We start from the raw sequence: 20142 nt of genomic DNA, 5'->3' as shown, positions 1-20142 counted from the left end.
CAGACATAAGCCTTTGAAGCAGATGAACCAATGCAAACAGATATCTCCCTATTTGTAGTTGTCTTGAATAAACCATCTTTAAGATCATTTTCTTTTGAGTATCAACTGAACAGTAGAGCCAAAGAGGAAAAAAAGAACCCTCAATCTTATTTACATTGCATTTGGGGAAGGGGTGGTACTAATGCCTTTTGCTAATCTGAGATTATATGGGACACTAAGAATAAATAAAAACATCTAAAACTTTAGTTTGCCTGATGCAATAAAAAGAAAAGCAATTCAGATTACTTATAATTTTAGAGTTTGTTTCACATAGATAATGCCATGTTACTAAGCAATGAACATTTTCATAAAAAATTTTATTTCACACTTTTATACAAATATCCACAGGTATCTAATCATGAAATAATTTTACAATGCTAGTTAGTATAAAAATGTATCAAATGCAAACAGACCAGTGACTTGACTTGAGATGACACTTTTCACAATTATAGATTTAAACATCACTACATTCTCATTTCTTTGTGGTCAAACTACCCTTTCACCCCCTCCCCACCTCTTTTTCAAGGACATTCTTTTTTATAACAAAGGTCTATAAACATGTTCAAAATATCAGCTTCTCAGCAACCTACAAAGCCAGTGCATGAGGTTCCAAGTTACCTAAGCAAGAAACTGAGATTTTAGACACTGTTATGACCTGTTCTTGAGAGATTTTTGTAAACAAAATACCATTTGTAAAATAATTTTTGTGATGGAAATTCCAAAGTACAACTAGAATAATGTTTTTAGTATCTTAAGGGTTTAAGATTTCCAAAAAAAATAAAATAAAATAAAATAAAACTCCAAAGCAACAATGGCACATAGCTGTATTTTGTTCTTTTAAAAAAGTGAGACACTGCTTATACTACATCCAAACAAATTAGCACCTGTTTGCTGTTGCTCCCCATATAACTTAACACTTTGAAGCACAGTAATTTTTTTTAAATTTGACTTTCACATCTATTCAATCTCTATTGAGTGTACAGAAAAATGTCTTCCTATGATCCTCCATTTTTAGAATTAAAAAACAACTTAAAGTTCTTGTTAGAATAGTCCTAAAGTAATCTGGGGAATATAGATAGGGGAGGAAACACAGCAAAAAAATAAAACACTGACTCACATTAAGCAATTCCAATAATATTTAAAACTTAAAAGCATGATGTTCTAGTCTGACTTTTGGTATCAGGTATTCAGTAGTCTTCCACTGGATCGCCTTGGATCCGCCATAGGCCTTCCCCATTTCTTTCAAGTCCTGTATATACAGCAGTGACGGAAGGTCAAGAAACAAACCCAATATTTCCAAGAGTTCCTCAAAGTTATAGTGTGAAATTCAGAATTATCACACAGGGCTCTAAACTCAAAAATGTCTGATATCTGTTAAGGATTAAACATCTAACAGTTAATCCTATTTCTTAAGCAAATCTTTGGGGTTTGGAGGGACAGGGTAAGGGTAAGGGTTGTCATGAAGGAAGATGTTTTAATAACTTAATCTTCTCTGGAAATTATAACAACTCTCTGGTACATTTATAAAGAATTATTTTTTTTCTGCAGTAAATACTTTAGGTCATACCATTGACCTCCCATGTTCTAATTCTGAAGGATAAACAGGAGAATCTTTGGCCTGTTAGTCAATAATAAAGCAGTTTGTAAGAAAGAAAAAATAAATACCATATACAAATAAGTATAACTAGCATTCAAGTCTGTCGCACCTGTGTATTTTAGTGAAAAGGGAGAATGAAGCCTGGATGTATTTGGTGTGAACAAGCATTCACACACCTAGGAAATGGGAACAGATGGCAGGATGGCAACATCACCTTCTATTGCACATTTAAGATAGCACTTTAAATTGAAACACAATATCCCTACGGCATTGTCTTGTGATGGGGGGCAGTTAACTTGCAGGTTCTCCAGTCCTGTGGGAAGATGCTTGCCAAGGCAGAGCTGACGGTCACCCCATTGGCACAGTAACTGTGGGTGCCGTCTTCCAGCTACACTCTTGGGAAGATGTCAGATGAGGGCAACTGGGCAGGCCCTTCCCCGGCACAGTGAGCCAGCCACACCGAAAACAAAGGCAACCCGGAAAAAAAGGCAGTGAAAAGAAAAATCCATTCCAACAGTCTTACATTTGGCTGTGCAAAACAGAAGCCTTAGGCTACGTAATAATGTCCACAGCAGTTAAAACTGTAGGTTCGTACTATGTGTAGTCTGTCTGAAATCAACATTCGGGTATCGGGCTTTAAAACCATTTAAATTTCTGAGTTGGGGAGAAAAAAAAGCAGCCTGGGAGAAGGCTCCTCTGACCCCCCTAGGAGTAGCTTTCATTTTCATTCCACCGTGTGATCCACTGTTTTTTTTCCAGGTTATATTTTTCATCTTTGATCTCTCGCTCTTCTTTCGGGATCTTTACAGCTTGGTAACGGGGAATGCTGTCATCGTACCTAGAGCGTTTGAAGAATCCACACTGGAGAAGGAGGGAAGATAAACAGAAGCGAATTGAGTAATCTCAAAGAAAGCAAGTGCACTAAACAGGAATATCTGAACTTTCTGTTCAGCTATGCCTAACTCTGGACTACAGAGGAAAAACATGGTTTTCTTTTAAGAAAGAACTAATAGGCTGAAAGCCAGTGGGGATAAATGGAAAAGAAAACTAGATGTAACGACTAGAAGAGAAGTCCATATTTTCCATCTTGTCTTTACATTTTGAAACAAAATGTAAGCTATCTCCTTACTAAAATTAAAGTTTATGAAACAGTGCTTCCATTTTTTAATAATCACAAAACTACATGTAAAAGACCTGACTTTTAGATTATTCAAACATCATTTTGAGAAACAATTTTTGAAAGGTCATAAACCAAAGATTATGTCATGCCCCTCTCCTGCTAACAAAAGGAAACTCAGGTCACATATATTATACAAATTACAGTTTGAATATGCCAGTGTTCAAATGGGTCGACTTAATCTTCTCTCCTCCGAGGCTCCAGGACACCTCCCTTGGTAGACAGAAGGCAGTATGCACTGCCCGGACTTGCTGTGCTTCCAAATTAAACTGTTTCATTAAAAAATCATGTAGGAACTCTGTCCTGCAATAAAATCATGTGCCATGGAGAACCTGAGGAAAGTATCGCTAGATTGAATTTCAGAGCACTGCCTAATTTCTCTCTTTTTTAAATCAATATATATTTTATTCACTTTTTAATAAAATATTCAATCTGATTCAAAGTAGATTTTTAGTGAGACCATATCTGGGTATTTTAAAAATCAGACTGAAAATTTTAAATGAATAAAATATATGTGCCTTTTAAAAAAAGATGTTTTCAATTAAAAAATGCAGATAGAAGTATGAGGAAGGGACTTAGAATGGTTGATTAATGTGTTTATTATGTGAACTCAACAGAAACAGAACATTTATGTTGAATGAATTTATGTTATAAAAATGTCATGGGGCAAAACAAAATTACATGTATAGTTATCACTGCATCAATAGGAATAATGGACCAAGAAATTTTGTTCTAAGGCCATTTCTACATGGACTCCTTTATTACTTTGTGCAAAAAAAGCCAAAATACTTATCTATTAGAAAATGTGACTCTTGCCCCATTTAAATAAAGAAGGAAATGAAGGGTGACATGGAACACTGGAATGGAAATGCTGGAATTCATCATGACAGTGCCGTGGGAAGGAGTAGTTCTGTCCTCTCAATCCCGCGGAAATGGAAAAAGGAATCATGGCCAATTCCTGTTTCCATGGATTTACAAGCAACAGAAGCAAAACATGAACTTAAAATCAACTGAGACTCAAGGTTGAATCAAATCTCTAGGAATATGAAACAAGGTCAAACTCCATTACAACATATTGAAATAAAAACTGTCCAGAGCACTTTCGTATTAAAATTTTGTATACTGAAGGTCACTTTGGTAATGAATTATCTTCTGAAATTGGCTGTAATGTCCATTATGCCAACAGTCATAGTTTGTTGTAATGGTCTTTGACCTGAGGTAGATATGCAGGAAAAGGAAGGTGCATGCTTTGCCAGCATAAGACAATTTCTAAGCAACAATAAAAGCATTCCGAGCCTTCTCCCATCACATTATAGCAAGGAGAACAAAAAGATGACAGCAAGAAAGCCTTTTCATCGAGAGAAACACCACATTTCCAACATGCAACGGGTTAATCAGGCAGTCAACACAAGCGTCTATCTGTAGGAAATTCCAAAATGGATAAGAAATCGGGAATTATTTCTTATGCATCTTTGAAATTCCAAGTGGGATGCTGCATACTGAATTAACAGCATGTGACAAACGGGGCTACTAAGCCTCCTTTTGTGTCTATGTAGATTGCAGCCTTCTTCATTGCTATGGGGGATGTTTAACAACAGTAACAACACAAAATAAATAACTCACCTGCAACGAATAATTCTTTGTGCATTAAAAAAGAAAACTGGGCTTTCAAGTGAAATAAATAAAATAAATCCAAGCAAGGCAAGCCAGTGTGGACATTTGAAAACATCTGTTAATGGGACACACACAGCCAGCTGTTGCTCTTAAAGTTAGCCACCACAACCATAGCAGGTCCCACAGCTAGCAATTAAAAAACATTGATCAATTACCAATTACAGAAGTAGATCAATACTATGCATCAGAAGTAAGCCTCTCTTTATCAGACGGCTGAGCATGGATCTCAGCCTTGTGATATGTGGCATCATAATGATCTTTCTTATTTCTCTTGAAGAAACCACACTATAAGGAAGCAAGGTATTTAGTCAGTTTTACAGTTTTGTGAAGAGCTAAACAAAGAATATCTCAGATTTTAACTTGTTTCCTCTTCATAGCTTGTTTGCAAAGAGACCACTATAAATCAACCAAAAGTGAACAGCCCCTGTGTTATGATACTTTGGGACAGCAATCAACCCGACTCTGTTACCCTGGTCTCTGGTCAAATATTTATATGGATGACATTAGTCAGCTGATTCTTCTATCTGTAACAGAAATCTTGACGACAAAGATCATCCTAAAAGGGAAAATATATATACATCTGATTATAGCTTTGAGTGGTTTCTTCTTACAGAAAAATATACCCTAAAATAGAAATAAGATGGCTTTCTATAGCTTATTGAGGCAAAAAGTTAAAACAATAAATTCTCTAAGATGTAGTGCACACACACACAAACACACACACACAAACAGAAGATACTGTATTTTTCTGCTTTTCCCAGTAAATTTTAGGGAACAAATGGCATCTAGTTGAGGTCTTTGAATTAGTGGGGTGAATCACAATATTAATTCAAATATACCATCATGAAAGAACGATTATAGTTATTTTCCCAAATTCTGAACCACCATGTAACCCTGAAGGGGTAGGAACCTATGCTCCTCAGGTTAGGTACTCGAAATGAGTATCAAAATATAATTCCACTTTCTACTATAACTTCCTTCATTCAGCAATGGAGAACTTTCTCTATTTACTTTTATTTAGTTCCTAAGGCCATGGAACTGCCCTTTGAAATATAACATGGTCAAATAAATCTCTGTCCTTCCTCCAAATTCTCCTTCCAAGTCTGGCAACTCATGAAGGTAAAAATCCAGATCTGCTTTGTACAATATGGACGCTACCATAATGGATAGTGTAGCCACAGAACATTTCCATGACTACAGAAAGTTTTACTGGGCAGTGTTGCTCTAGACTATTTTTCTTGATATTTGTGACACTCAATTTAGTACACAGCGAACACTCCCAACCAACTTACAGTAACATGTGCGAGTAAATAGGGTAGGAAAAGAAAGAAACCAGGAACCAAAAGCCCTGGTCCTGCCTTCAACTTGGTAACCTTCTTAATATCCGTAGGCATGAGCATCTTTGCAAAATGAAGGTGATTGGACCAGCCTGGAGGCCTTTCTTACCTCGTAACAAAATCCTATGCAGAACCCCAGTATTTAAAGCAGATAAAATCAGAACTCGTCTGGTTGAAGTGGGGATGCTCGCCTTAGCCCCACCTGCTTAGTCTTGGCACGTATGTGAGTATGCAAACCCCAGTTTCAAGTACACTGAACCAGAGTCCTTTCTGGCCCTAAAGCTCTAATGACTTCTTTAGTACATAAAAACAAATTGTTTCAGAAAGAAGGGTGTCTGTAAAGTTATAAAAATGATTTTCATGCAAGGGTTGTAGGTATTTAGAGCTCACTTCTGAGTTAAGAGTACTTGAAAACAAAACAAACAAAACACGAGACAATGAGATCATCTAAATCAACCCACTTATTAAACAGCTAAGGCAAACCAGTATCCCAGGGAGGTGAAATGATTTGCTCAAGTTCATACAGCTTGGATTTCTTAACTCTCAACCCACTGCTATGCCTCACCCTCATTAAAGACTAACAATGAGACCTGGATGGTGTGGCTCACTTGGTTGGAGCATCGTCGCATAAACCAAAAGGCTGTGTGTTCAATTCCCAGTAAGGGCACATGCCTGGGTCCCAACTTTGGTCCTGGTCAGGGCACAAATAAGAAGCAACCTAACAATGCTGCTCTCTCACTTCAATGTTTCTCTCCCTCTCTCTCTCTTCCTCCCTTTCCTTCTCGCTAAAATCAATAAGCATGTACTCAGGTGAAGATTAAAAAAAAGAAAAAAGGACTGCCAACGAGAACTGCTCCAAAAAAAAAGAGACTATCCTTTTTGACCTCTTCCAGAGAGCATAAGAAAGCCATCCTCAAATATCAAACTTTAAATTCAGTTATTGATATCAAAATAATTTTCAGGGCATTCCCTATATTGGTTGGTTTTACTTAACCAGAGAAACCTACTGTCTGAATAAACATCAGAGGTAGGACTGGCTAATGTACCATGAGAGAAGAAATCTTGGCATTAGCAGATATCAAGCTTCCCTCATCCATCTGGAGGACACCAGCAAATTATCTCAGATTGGCAAAAGGAAGTTACTTGGAAAAATAAAGCAAAAAAAGAGATGACTAATATTTGAAAATGAGACTACCTTGAACCCTTGTCCATTATACTCTTGGATCCAAGGGAAAGATAAGGGTAGTTTGATCCTGGAGATTGTTGGCTGAAATTAGTAATTCTTTTTCCAAAACCCTCTGCACCAGTTATGTTTGGAAATCTAGAGTTTTTGGCATTTTAGAAAAGCAATATGCTACATACATAACGCTACAGTAACCAAAACATTAATATTTCTGCAATAAAATTAATGAATAAAGGATAAAGACTCTAAATAGCCTGTCTTCACATCAGGTCAAGTTTTGTTGCCAAAGAAGTCATTACAAACTCTCAGTTTTCAAAATCTCTCTCTCTCTCTCTTTTTTTTTTGTAATTGGTAATTGTTGATAAGGGACTGTGGGCCTCCATTACTGAGAATAAATCCAAAATCTACAGCTCATAGTCTCTGGCAACAAAAAGTTTGCATCCATCTCACACACACTTTTTGGTAGTGTAAACTATTTACTGGTAGAAAGCAGGGGGAGGACATTCCATTTCATCTGCAGAGCCAATTGTAATGAAGAACGTCATACTGAAGCCAAATCTTCTTTGTGTTATATATAGGCTGTGATAACCCCCTTGAGATGGAGTTATTCATTAAATTCATAATTTTACATTCTTAACCTAGCTACAATGATAACAAACCTCAATTGCTGCCATGAATATTTCTTTATAAAAGTTGAAATTAGCAGGGAGACAGAGTCAGATTAGTGTGATACCCAACAATTTGGCTTAGATTTAAAAAATGATTTGATCTTAGATGGAGAAAATGATAAAGTAGTAAAAAAATTTAAAATTGGTATCTGCCAAACATGCTAAATTATATGTGAAAAACACCAAAATTTATACATTTAAGAAACTTCTTAGACCATATAAATAATATATCATTAAATACAAGGTGTTAAGTAGATATGCAGGTGTTCACTGTAAAATTCTCAAATTTGTTGTCTATTGGAAAACGTTCATAATAAAATGTTGGGAAGAAGGAATAAATGAAAAATGTATATATACTATCAGTGTTAATTCGCATTTAAAAAAACATGAAATAAAGTTTATAATCACAAAATTCAAATGCCAGATATAACTTACCTTCCATAATAAAAGCACTAGCAGAGCAAGCATCAAAACTCCAGCAAGAATAGCCACTAGAATGATCCACCAAGGGACTCCTGAATGCTGAGCGACGGTTTTTGAGGGAAACACAGTCACACGAACCTATGGACCATACAAGAAAGCAACATGATTATAAAACAGGAAGACAGTCACCATCAGGAATGTGTAGTGATAATTATGCTTCCAGACACACTTTAGACAATGCAGCCTGTGGAAGGAGGAGATGCCTTTTTGATGCAAGATCCTCTCCCTTAATGATGGAGTATTGCTTCAAGAGGCATTCCTTGGAGATCTTTCCCCAGAACCTGGGAAGTGCTGGATCATGTTTTTGACAAAGTGGTTATTTCTTTGCCAACTTAATCTCTTAAGAAGTTTTGTTATCAACAAAAGTAGGTAAAATTGTATAATGAATCAACATCAAGTTACAACAGTTATTAATACAGAGCCAAACTTATTTCATCTACATAACCTGGTATCTTTGAGAATGATCACTTAAAATATTTTTTTTTTACTTATTGATTTTAGAGTGAGAATAGAAGAGAGGGAGGGAGCAAAGTAGTGAGGGAGGGAGGGAAAGAGAGAGGGAAACATAAATTTGCTGTTCCATTTATTTATGCGTTCACTGGTTGATTCTTATATGTGCCCTGACCAGGATGGAACCCACCACCTTGGAATACTGGCACAGTACTCTAACCAGTGGAGCTATCCAGCCAGGGCTGCTCACACTTTTTTAAAATTAGTTTTCAGCGATGAAAATAACAAGGCCAGTTTCTGCACAGTTGTCGTACATTCCTCACTCAGATTTGAAAGATGCTGTGAAATGTAAAAACAGTGGTGGAGGGGCATGACCAATACCATTCTAACTTTTCCATTCGATAGCAAACTGAGAATGCTCATGAACAAAAAGTGTCCTGAAACGGCTTTGTGCCACCTTGTACAACAATGTGTATGGACAGTTTAGACCCTGGATTCATTCTCAGGCAGCTCAGAGTAGCTGATGAGAAGTGAACATCTAAACATTTCATAATTGGCAAACACAAATCACATAGAAACAGCATTCATTTGCAAATCTAAAAAGTTGTTTATGGAAATTCACAACAACTCAGTTAACATGGGTTTAGAATTCAAGTGCATTTCTGTGATGCCAGGAGATTTTTCCAAAGAGCATAAAAGACCTGGTGACTGCTATGAATATGATTCTGTAAACTATACTGATGAGAGCTCTATCACTTTGTAGTTTCTGCTATTTCTGAGACTATAAAGAGTGAACAAAACTGAGAGAGAGCATTTAACTTCTGAGAAGTATTTTAGTCAAGTTTTCTATGTTAGTACTGAACATGGGATGCTGCCTGAAGCTGTCTCTATGCCTACACTGTGCTCCAATACTTCTAAACTATGTCTTAAAAGAAAATCTCTTCATTAAGGTACTTCCCTTTCAACTTACACTAGGAAACATCTATCAACCCCATTTGACTCAGAAAATACTTAAAAAGCAAGAGAACTGCTTTTCTTTAAATATTGAGTAGGAAGGAATTCACATTCAGATTTTCAGCCAACTACACTGACTATAAGGGGCAGGCGTAAACACCTTTACCAGCCACCAGGTTTCCTGTTTTGCTCTTTGTGAGGTTTCTCCCTACCTCCCAGCCCAGAAGGGGCCTCGTGCTCACTTCCTCTGCCTCCCTTCCTACACAGGTGTCCCGGCTGAAAGGCAAAAACAACCCTTTCTTAAGATTACTGGTTTTGATGAGACCAGTGAAGAAATAATATAGGTGATGTGACTGGTAAACTGACTACTCTAAAATGCATCTAGCATAAGGAAGGTACACAGCATGTCCTTTGGGGCAAGGTGACAACTTGCAAGGGCCACCCTCATTTGTAAGAATAAGTTCTGATAAAACTGGACATGGAGAGTGGAAACTGGTCCATGACAAGAAGCATCAACCTTATTATAACCACACTGTACACCAAAGCTTTTAAAATGGCTGATAATAGGGGGAAATCACTCCCACAAAATTCTACAATCCGCCAGCTTCCTGGCTGAATGAGGTAACTTGATTTTGCAGTCTAGGGTGGCAGCGTAGGTAGGTGGGCATCCAGCTGAGAGCAGTAAGCCCCGGGTCTGGCTACCATTCTAACCAGAACTGGGAGCCTCATAGAAATCCCAAAACAATGTACTGGGCAAAGCCTGAGAGGACCAAAGGCAGGGTTTGGGCTCCCCATTCAAAGGGCCGACGTGCTCTGCAAACTGAGTCTGTGTGCAAGGCCACGCTGGGACCAGGAAGGTGAGAGGCCCGTGAGCAAGATTTTGTTTACTTCTATTATCAATTGAAGGGTTTGTTTATTTTTCCATCCTCACCTGAGGACATTTTTTCATTGCTTTTAGAGATACAGGGAGAGAGGAAGGAGAGAGAGAGAGAAACATCAACCAGCTGCCTCCCATACACACCAGACCAGGGACCCTACACACCCAGACTGGGGACCGAACCTGCAACTTAGGTATGCACCCTGACCAGGAACCAAACCCACAATCTTTCAGTGACAGAACAATGCTCCAACCAACCAAGCCACACCAGCCAGTGCGGGTTTTTGGTTTTGTTTTATGATGACTGTTATTCTCCTGCTGGGATTAGGAATAAGGAAACACTAGCCTCAGAACTGGGTAAGGGGAGACCAATTCCGAACTGCAATCCCCAGAGCTCCGGGGAGCCTTTTCTCACTTGCCACAGCAACTATTACTGATAGACAGTAAGGTGAGTAGAGCTTACTTCAACTTCAAAAACAATGTTTTTCGGTTTCATTAAAACCTAGGCATTTCCATAGGGATGACTGAGCATGTGATCCTCATCCATCAAGTGCCCGTGAGCGGAAAGGGGCTTCAGCTCTGCTGATGCATTAAATCCCATCACCAGTGAGCAGTGTTTGGAACACGTGAGCTGGCCCACTGCCAGACGCTCTCCTACATCACTCTGTAAGGGAATACCCTCCACTGCTGCCAAGTATCAGTATAAGAAATCACCTGCTGAAGGGATTTTCATGTTTATTATAAAACTATGAAAGACACATTCCCCTTAGTGAATGTTCCTCATATCAGAAACCCATCTTATCAAAGGACCCATCTGAAGTTCTTCTCTGAATTTAGAGCCAAAAAAAAGAAAATCTCAGTCCCCTGAAAAAGGATGTACCTCTTTTTCTACCTACTATATTTCCTTTTATCTTTGGCAGCTTAGATGCTCTCTTCCTACTTCCTTAGGAATGAAGTGGGGAATATAAGTACAACCAAAAAACAACCTCTTCCCCTTCCTTGGCTTCATTCACCTTCTCCTAGACCATGGAATTCTTAATGAGGCAGGATAGTAAGAAGCTAGAAAAATTCCATGGCCAGTGGGATGAGTAAACAAAGACAGAAGCTGAGTAAGCTGGGCGAGCCATTTACAGCCAGATACAGACTGTCACCAGGGAAGAAAGCCCAGAGTACCCAGCAATGGGCAAAACTGGTGCCAGATCTCGCCCCCATGGTGGCCTTTCCTCTGCTGGCTATGGCTGGCCAAGCAGTTTAGATGCCCCTGACCTTTCCTCCCTAGAGATAACATCTAGGCCTCAATTGTATTTCAGCTCCAGGTCCACAAACACAGCAAAACCAGGCAGGTGATACTGCCAGGACCAGCTGTGATGACTGATGAACCCCTGCTCTGGCGCCAACCACCCAGTGGAGACCACATCCCTGAAAGGACACACCTAGAAAAGCCAATACATATTCTATTGAGATCCTCCCCTGAGACCTCCCCTAAACTCTCAGTCTTTAAAATCCTCAAGAGGAAGGACCCAGCCTGCTCTCGCTCCTGGGAGCACACCAGTACCTTTCCCCTCCCCACTTCTTCCTCCACAAGCATGCATCTCCTGCACCCTAAGGGGACCCCACAAGGCTTGCAGTCAGGGGGCAGTGGGCAGTGGCAGCTCTTCCCAGGCTAGCTCCCTGAACCTGTCCCCCCAAGGCCCTTTTCTCTGACTCTCCAGTGAGCTGACAACAGCTCCCCCTTGGCTCATTCCCCGCCCCCTCCCCCCCCGCCACGTTTCTAGAGCGCCAAAGCACTGCAGCTGGCCACACGCGGCACAAGCCGCAGCATAAAGCAGTGACAGTACCGTCACTGGGGGTCCTCCATGAACTGCTACGGCATCAGGGATGGTCTAAGACATGGGATTCTATAGAGGTGGGAGGTGCACCTGTTACTTCATTGAGCCAACGGCTCTCAAACTGCCGTGTGCACGGCAGAATCAGATGACCCCAGATTCACTTCTTTTTTCAATGATTCTATTAAAATACAGCATGGGGTGTCAGTCCCTTCAGATGTTATCTGATTTCTCCTTAATAGGAGTAACAGTGCCGTGAAAAAAGCGTCAAAGCAGCTCATCCTCGAGCCGTGGGCATGGGATAGGGGAAAGAGTGATTTACTGCCTATGAAGATTGGGGAACGTCTCACCTGAGTGCCCGCATGCGGCAGCTTGATATTCTCGGTGGCAGCAGTCACATCAATGGAAGCCCGCACGAGAATGTCCAAGTAGTTCATTTTAGAATATTCCTGTTTGGAGACAAAGTTAGCGAATGAATTAGGGAAGTAAGAAATGTCCTAGGAGGTAGCAAACGACCTCCCGGGAACAGCCTCACAGCGGCCGCACCTCTAGAAACGTGCTGTTCCACAACCTCGAGCGCAGAACGACGGAGGCCTTGCTGTCCAGCCCTCGCAGCGGGCACCTTATGTTCACACAGTTCACGTTGACGCTGCAGTTCTGGAGAGGAAAGGAAGAGCAGTGGTTCAGATGCAAGGCGCTGGGAAGACCTTCCTCCCATCCTCCGTCAAAGAGTCGCAACTCTTAAAAACACTCACAAGGGTCTGGTATTTTCTTTCAGCAAATAAAGAAAATTTTCTACTATCGTCAATCTGTTTTTCAGGGATTTCCCGTTTCTTTCTTGAGTTGTGCGACTCCTGAAAAGAAATATATCCTAAATCATTTCACTGAACATAATTCTGCCAACAGTGGGGGATCGTAATAGTGGGAAATTATTACCTACCCCACCATTCTTTTGTCATTGTTTCTGTAAATGCTGACTAATATGTGGCCTACAGATAAAGAGCATGTTTGTGTAAGAATCCTAGGAACTAACTTCAAAAGATAGAGACTCCAACCTTCAGGCTTGTCAGCCCTGGGAGGTTCGCTGACCTTCAACTGTGGAGCCAGAACGACTACACCAGGATGAGGCACACCAGACCATCACTGTCCTTATAGGAATGGACCGTGCTCGTCTGCATGTAGAGAACTTTTCCACCCTGTCCCTTGGCCTCTTTGTTCTGTCCCCCTCTCCCTTATAAACACCTTTGCCTATACTGAGAGGTGGAGATAGGCTTTGAGACAAGAGTCCCCATCGTCCAGGTGGCTGGCATCTGAGTAAACCTCTTCCCTTCACATCCACACCTGCCTCTTGAGTATTGGCTTTCGAAGTGGCAGGCAGCCAGACCTGTGCTCAGTTACAGTTCTTCATGATTGTACAAACCCTTTGAGGACACCCTCCCAAATTCACATAATCCACAATTTTGCCCTTCTCCTGTCACCAAAGGCATAGAAATAATTTAAGTGTGGCTCTAACTGGCATGGCTTAGTTGGTTGGGCATCATCCCATAAAAGCAAAAGGTCACCAGGTTCGACTCCTGATCAAGGCACATGCCTGGGTTGCAGGGTCAGTCTCCAGCAATGTTTCTCTCCCACATTGATATTTTTCTCCCTCTCTCCTCCCTTCCCTCCCTCTAAAAATAAATAAAATATTTAAAAAATAATTTAAGTGTAAAATTTGCAAGTGTTATTACCTCACTTTAAGTTTATTAAGGTAATGTATTCCCACTCTGACCTTAGAACCCAGGGAGAGAAAGAGGCTTTCTTCGTTCTGCCTCCCCACCAAACTGTGAGCGCCCTAAGACAGTGATCAAATCTCATTCCTGTATCCCCAGCACCAGTTCAGTACCTGCATATGGTAAAAAGTCAGCACATCTTAAATGAGTAAGTGATGCTGAAGAACAGGGAAAAAAGCAAAAATAACTAGCGTGTGACTTACTCAAACTAGAATACTCAAAACTAAGCCTGGTAAGAAGTTTTACAATTGTATTTTCCTTTTTAAGGGTTAGGAATAACGGACCATCTTGGTTTTCAAAGTCCACGAGTAGAGGATCATTCTCTAAGCCACCAACTATGAACATTGATCATACCCAGTCACCTTAGAATTTGAGATAGAAGAAATAGACATTCAATAACAAATCAAAGCTTCGTCACTGGAGTATCAATGATAAACCAGTTACGTAACTGTGGAGCAGTAGGAAGGGGTTAGGCTTGAAGTAGAGCTGAGCCTGAATGCTGAATCTGCCTCTTAACTGCTAAGTGACTCAGAAAGTTCAATTCTTTCCGAATTTCAATTTCCTCATCTATGAAATGATGAAGAAAAATATCTCACAGGGCTATCAAGAGAATGAAATGAGAAAATGCAAACAAAATGCTTAGCAGCGTGCCCAAGACACAATTAAGGACTCAATAAATATTTACTCTTTAAAAGCAGGAATGAAAGGCTTTCAAGGTCACTTGCTAAGGTGCCAATATTTGGGGGAATGAGTTTGGTTCTACGGGGAGTTAACACTGGCTGGCCCATACCCCAGGAGCCTGTCCCAGTCAGTCTTATATGTCATACTGGCTCATAAAACTTCAGAAAGTGTCACTGGCTTCCACACGCAGTAAATGACCTTGACTCAGGAGCCATAATGGTCTCCCATCAACAGAAAGCCTCAGCCTGACTTGGTTACACAACTATAGAAGAGAAATTGTGATACCAAAGAGAAGGTTGGCATGCCAGCAAATCAGTTTCCCAAGGAAGGGTTATCCCGAGATAAATACACCAACACACCTTTAGGTTCAGAAGGTTTACTTCACTTTGCGGCTCACAAGCTATCTTATCCAATCCTTTGGAGTCTACTTTCATCAAATAAAGCAACCATTTGCCATTGCTTATTTCTTTCGGCCATTGGATATTCAAGGTTGCTGTGCCGAGGTTTTTAAGAGGCTTGCCCAAGTTAATAACCTGTTAGAAAAATAATACGCGTTATCTCAGTGTAATTATTGAGACACAGAATTAAGCAGCAGCTCCTACTGCCAAGAGCAGAAAGCCAAAACACCTGGCATACTCCTACAATAAAAGCAAAGGTTCTAAAATTGGACTATAAATAGGGTATTCAAAACAGAGATTTGTGCTTAAAATATTCTTATCAATAAAAATAGAAAAGAAAAGGTCAGAGAAACAAAGGTTCATTCAATCCAGGAACTGCCACATGCAACAGCATCTGCGGTACACCTACACCCTGGCCTCAGCGTGCCCAGGGGAAAGTCACCCATGTCGGTAACCACCCCACCAGGCACACGACAAACGGGCGCGGTGGCAGCGCACCAACGGCCAGCTTCTGGGAAACCCCACCTACCACAAAAAAATGGAGCTGCCTCTGTCCTTACTGCCCTGGGGAGGTTTGGGATAACAGCTGAGAGACTGGGGAAACCACAATGGCGGCCAGGAATGTACGAGGCGCGCTGGTTCAGTGCAACTTCTGCAGCTGAAGCCAGCAGAGGCCGAGCCCTGCTCGTCCGTGCGGAGGGCTGCTCCGGGAGCCACAGACCTCTCCCAGCCACGCCTGCAGAGGCGGTGGGGCCGCCCCCTCTGCTCATCGACGGTCCCTGTGCTTTCAGAAACGTGATTCTAGCCACACAGACCCGAACCCACGTGAGATACGGGCCAGCTCCATGGCGTGCATTGATGTTCATTCACTCAACAGGGCTCAGAGTCGCTGTGCTTGCCGACTCTGAAATGATTCAGAACAACCCTCAGTCCTCCTTGCTGGTGTATACCAAGTCCACACTTAGCAGCACAAAACGGGGTTTGGGAAAGGTGAGTGGGCAATAAGCACTAAGAGAGCTGGCCTTAAAATGGAGGAAGAAATAAATCATAACACATTTAAAGCCAGAAATAAATTGCTTTGAGACTTTCCTGTGTTTTACAGACAGACACTGAGGGGGAGAAGGGGACTTGAGCATCCCTTTGTTTCTATATCACAAACACAGTAAAGCACTCTAATAAGAAAAGACCAAACTGAACTGGATTCTGAACAAAGTTTTATGTTGAGTGACAGCTGCTGTTCTCTATTCTGGAGGAGAAACCCTTTACTGAAAGCCAGTATGTTGATTAAAAACTGGCAAGCTCACTTTTAACAGAGCATTTCTCAGTCTTATTTATTAATAATATTTATTAAAATGATACATCCGAGACCATATTTATTATGTGTTACCTTCCGGTATCTATAATAAAAGGACCAACTGCAACAACTTACCCTGAACTCATACTCTATTAAACTCCCCACTTCATCCTCAGATTTCATAGCTTGCTCACCAACAACTGTACCTCCAAAATACACCTGGGAAGGTTTAGCAACTCTGTTAAATTAAAAAATACCAGTTTTAGTGAGGATTGTAAATGGTTCTTTCAAACACTGATTTGCTATGCTAAACACAAACACTTACCCAGAGACCGATAAAAGCAGTTCAATAACCACTTTTGCTGAAGCTGTAATTGAAGCCAAATTATCTTGATTGCTTGTTCTGAAAATGAAAAGGAAACAATAGGGTTTTATTTTAACAGTCAGTTTTCTCATTACAATTACACTTCTTTTATGAGTTAGATCAGGGCCAACTCATTGACTGGCTGTGTTTTCATGAAATAATTCTAAATGGAAAGGTTGAAGTAACTCTTACGTTTCCAACTTCAGATTAATATCCAGATCTGTGGTGTCAAAGGTGAGCTCAGTTGTACTTAAAATCAAATAAAAAGTAACCTAAAAAATAAAAATAGCCATTAACACAGGCCTAGCCCATCGACATTATAATGGCATTTAAAATTGTAAAATTCAATATGGGAAGGCATCACCTACACTGGAATTTCTTTTAAAAGGATTTCCAAGGTCACAGTCGGCTTGTGAGCCATTCTGGTTGGCAACACAACTCAACTGCTTCTCCTGTAACAAAAAAACACGGTAGATCACAATACACCCCCTCGCCATAGTGCTGGTTTTTCCCTTCCACCTGGTCCAGAACGATGCTTACAGGGAAAGCCTTCAGCTCTCTGTATGCAGAATAAGTCAAAGTGTCTGGGAAAGTTGCAATGAGTTTAGCTTCGTGAGCATCATCCCCGTCTTTCGTGGGATTCCTTGGGTCAGAAGGGCTGTTTGTCACTGTTATTTCTAAGGCGATGTCCTTCTGATCTTTTAGAACTAGCTCTGGAATACCTTTTTGACTATTAAAGAAAAGAAAAGAAAAGAAAATTGACCAAGTCCTCAATACATTTTCAGTAAACCCTTTTATAACAAAATCCACGGCAAAGCAAGAGTCATATTTGCTAGTGCCACAGAGCATTGCTTACATTGGTAAATAAGAAAATTTGTCTTGACTTCCTTCTCGGGTACAAAACTTATATTCCAGTTCAAGGTTGCTGTTGCATACATTGTCATCTCCACAGCCCTCTTTTAAGAAGTGCACCTATAGGAAAACAAAACTATGGTCAGTTCTGCCATTTAGGACTCACAAAGGTATCTAAATAGGTGATTGGCTGTCTCTACACAGTTCATTTCTCTATGTGACGATTACCATAGCACAAGTCAAGCTTCAAACATATTTGGCATGCATATAATGTTCACTTTGTCCAACGAAACTGTGTGTTAAGACGCTTTGACCAGGACAATGAAGAACTGCGTGCAGTAAAGGGTGTGAGTCCTGCAGCCACACGGGTCTAGGTTTCAAACCTGGCTCTGCCACTCACTCGCTGTGTGGCTTCGAGAGCAGTCATAGGCACCACCCTACCACATAGGGCTACTATAATACTGATCGTGATGCTACTTAACATGGTTATGTATAACTCATTTAATCCTCACAATGGACCGATAAGCAAGTCCAATTACGTGCTCCACTGTACAGATGAGGAAACAGAGTTTAAGGTCAGGAAAGAAAATGGCACAGTGCTAATCGGTGCTCAATAATCACACTGATAAATAATTAGGAAAACTCTCTCCTTGTTTGTTACATTTAACACAATGACAGCTAGAAATATACACAAGATATATTAATGTGATAATCAATAACATCAAAGGATATAAAAATGTACAAAAGTATAAGGAACTATACTTGGCGATAATAAAGATTGACAATGTGTAGATTTAGGCATCAGCTCCTAAGCCTAATGCAGTGAGTAGTCACTTCTGAAAGGTTTCCTCAGGGGACCACCAGGACCAGGAGCCTCAGAGCAGACACTGTAGCATGAACTGGATTTTTGACAGCAAGCGCATAACGCCAAATAAAGATGCCATAGCTCCGCAGCCCAATACTGCATCTCAAAAAGCTTAAACCATAGCAGACTCCACCTCACAGATACATGGCAACCCATATAATATAAATTTTTCTTCCTAAGATTACAGGCTACACTTAGCACTAAATGACTATTTCACTGCTACTAATTTTTTGACTTCCTGATTTTTTGCTATTCCTTGATTTTAATGTTCAGACTAACGACTGCTTGTTTTCTACATCTTAATGTTCTCAATGATAAAATACAATGAATTTTTCCTTCTACATACATCTATAGGAGAAACCTGATGTGAGAATACGAAGTTCTGCCAATTATGGTCTCCAACAGTTGCAGTAGCCAAAAAAAAAAAAAAAAAAAAAAAACTTAAGAAAAAATACTCTCTGGCTGCAAACTATATTCTATATGCAGCTATATTCATTGCTAACTGGAGAAACAATCTTCTAACTTTGCATATATTTTTTTTTAATTTTATTTAGTCCAAAGGAATGATCTTTAAAGCAAATCACTAGTTCTAGTGCCTTTAAGAACATTTGATTTAGCATACTAACATGGCAAAAGCTTTGGCAAAACAAAAGTCAGAAGGACTTACGTCTGTTTGAACAGTCTTGGGTTCATTTGAGTTCAGAATTGGAAGAACCTCTGGAAGAGAATTCACTCGCCTCCGGGTGCTGGGCTCTTGGATCTCGACTGAAGCAGTTATGGGGATGGGACGCAGTTTATCTTTGATAGTTTCCTGGAAAGTATGCAATATAGGTAAGCATGGTATAAATGCTATTGGGGAACTAACTCCGAAACAGTGCTTTATTTTGTACTAAATAATGGGTTGTTCATATAAATTTCAAAAATCTATATATGCCACCACAAAACCCAACCTCTGTCCCCTTAAAAAAACGGGTCTGACTTGTCTGCATGCCTCACCTGTAGCAAGAGGATCTTATCCATGCACACCTTCTGCTTCTGCCTGTTCAGAGTTATTTCTTCAGTAAGCTTGGGCTCAGAACCCTGGTTTTGAAACTGAACTCTTGGTGACAGCCCAGATTTTCTTCTTTCCTTTTCAGCCTCAAGTGTGGCCACAATGGCTAGATAAAACGGACAGAAATCATACGATCTTAAAGTGCATTCAGCCGTAAGTATGCTGAGCTCCTTTTTAAAATATTTTAATTCCTTTCAGAAGAACACTTTTCCCCACTGTCATTGTTTCTCTTCCTATTTCACGATAATGGCACATGTTGATTGACTTACAGTGTTTCAGATCAAGCTGTCTTTTCCTACCCATTGCTGTTAACGTTTTAAAGTTAAATGTTCAATGGGCCACTAGGGGGAGCTCACGAATAAGTCAAAAACCTCCGAGCATTGTCTTAAGAATCAGTTTCTGGCTGAATCTCAGCCCCTCAGAGAACTAAAGATAACAGGAGAGTACCCAACACTCCAACCCTGGCTGGTTTGGCTCAGTGGATTGAGCGTCGGCCTGCGAGCTAAGTGTCGCTGGTTCGATCTTCCAGTCAGGGCACATCAGAGAAGGAAAACTCTGACTCCAAAAAACCTCCGCTGCCTTGCGGCATACCTCTTCAGG

The 20142-nt window shown here is 40.4% G+C and overlaps 1 protein-coding gene across 1 annotated transcript in view; it reads right to left on the bottom strand.

Annotated features, from left to right (window-relative positions):
- Nucleotides 1–1635: 1635 nt before the first annotated feature.
- The window catches only part of ITGA6 (integrin subunit alpha 6), a 67353-nt gene continuing 48846 nt past the window's right edge, over nucleotides 1636–20142 (bottom strand). Inside the window, exons 12-25 of the mRNA XM_090280762.1 lie at nucleotides 19488–19648; nucleotides 19159–19302; nucleotides 17631–17746; nucleotides 17315–17504; nucleotides 17143–17226; nucleotides 16967–17046; nucleotides 16736–16813; nucleotides 16546–16648; nucleotides 15078–15251; nucleotides 13021–13119; nucleotides 12812–12922; nucleotides 12616–12714; nucleotides 8111–8236; nucleotides 1636–2497 (exon numbers count right to left, since the gene is read on the bottom strand). Of these exons, the coding sequence (XP_090136888.1) occupies nucleotides 2342–2497; nucleotides 8111–8236; nucleotides 12616–12714; nucleotides 12812–12922; nucleotides 13021–13119; nucleotides 15078–15251; nucleotides 16546–16648; nucleotides 16736–16813; nucleotides 16967–17046; nucleotides 17143–17226; nucleotides 17315–17504; nucleotides 17631–17746; nucleotides 19159–19302; nucleotides 19488–19648 (1721 nt within the window). The 3' untranslated portion in view covers nucleotides 1636–2341. The remainder of the gene's footprint in view (nucleotides 2498–8110; nucleotides 8237–12615; nucleotides 12715–12811; nucleotides 12923–13020; nucleotides 13120–15077; nucleotides 15252–16545; nucleotides 16649–16735; nucleotides 16814–16966; nucleotides 17047–17142; nucleotides 17227–17314; nucleotides 17505–17630; nucleotides 17747–19158; nucleotides 19303–19487; nucleotides 19649–20142) is intronic.

This window comes from Furipterus horrens, unplaced genomic scaffold (assembly GCF_987537825.1).
Source record: "Furipterus horrens unplaced genomic scaffold, mFurHor1.1.pri manual_scaffold_1, whole genome shotgun sequence".
Lineage (NCBI taxonomy): Eukaryota > Metazoa > Chordata > Mammalia > Chiroptera > Furipteridae > Furipterus > Furipterus horrens.
The sequence above is the reverse complement of the archived record's forward strand: the minus strand, read 5'-3'. Positions and strand labels throughout refer to the sequence as shown.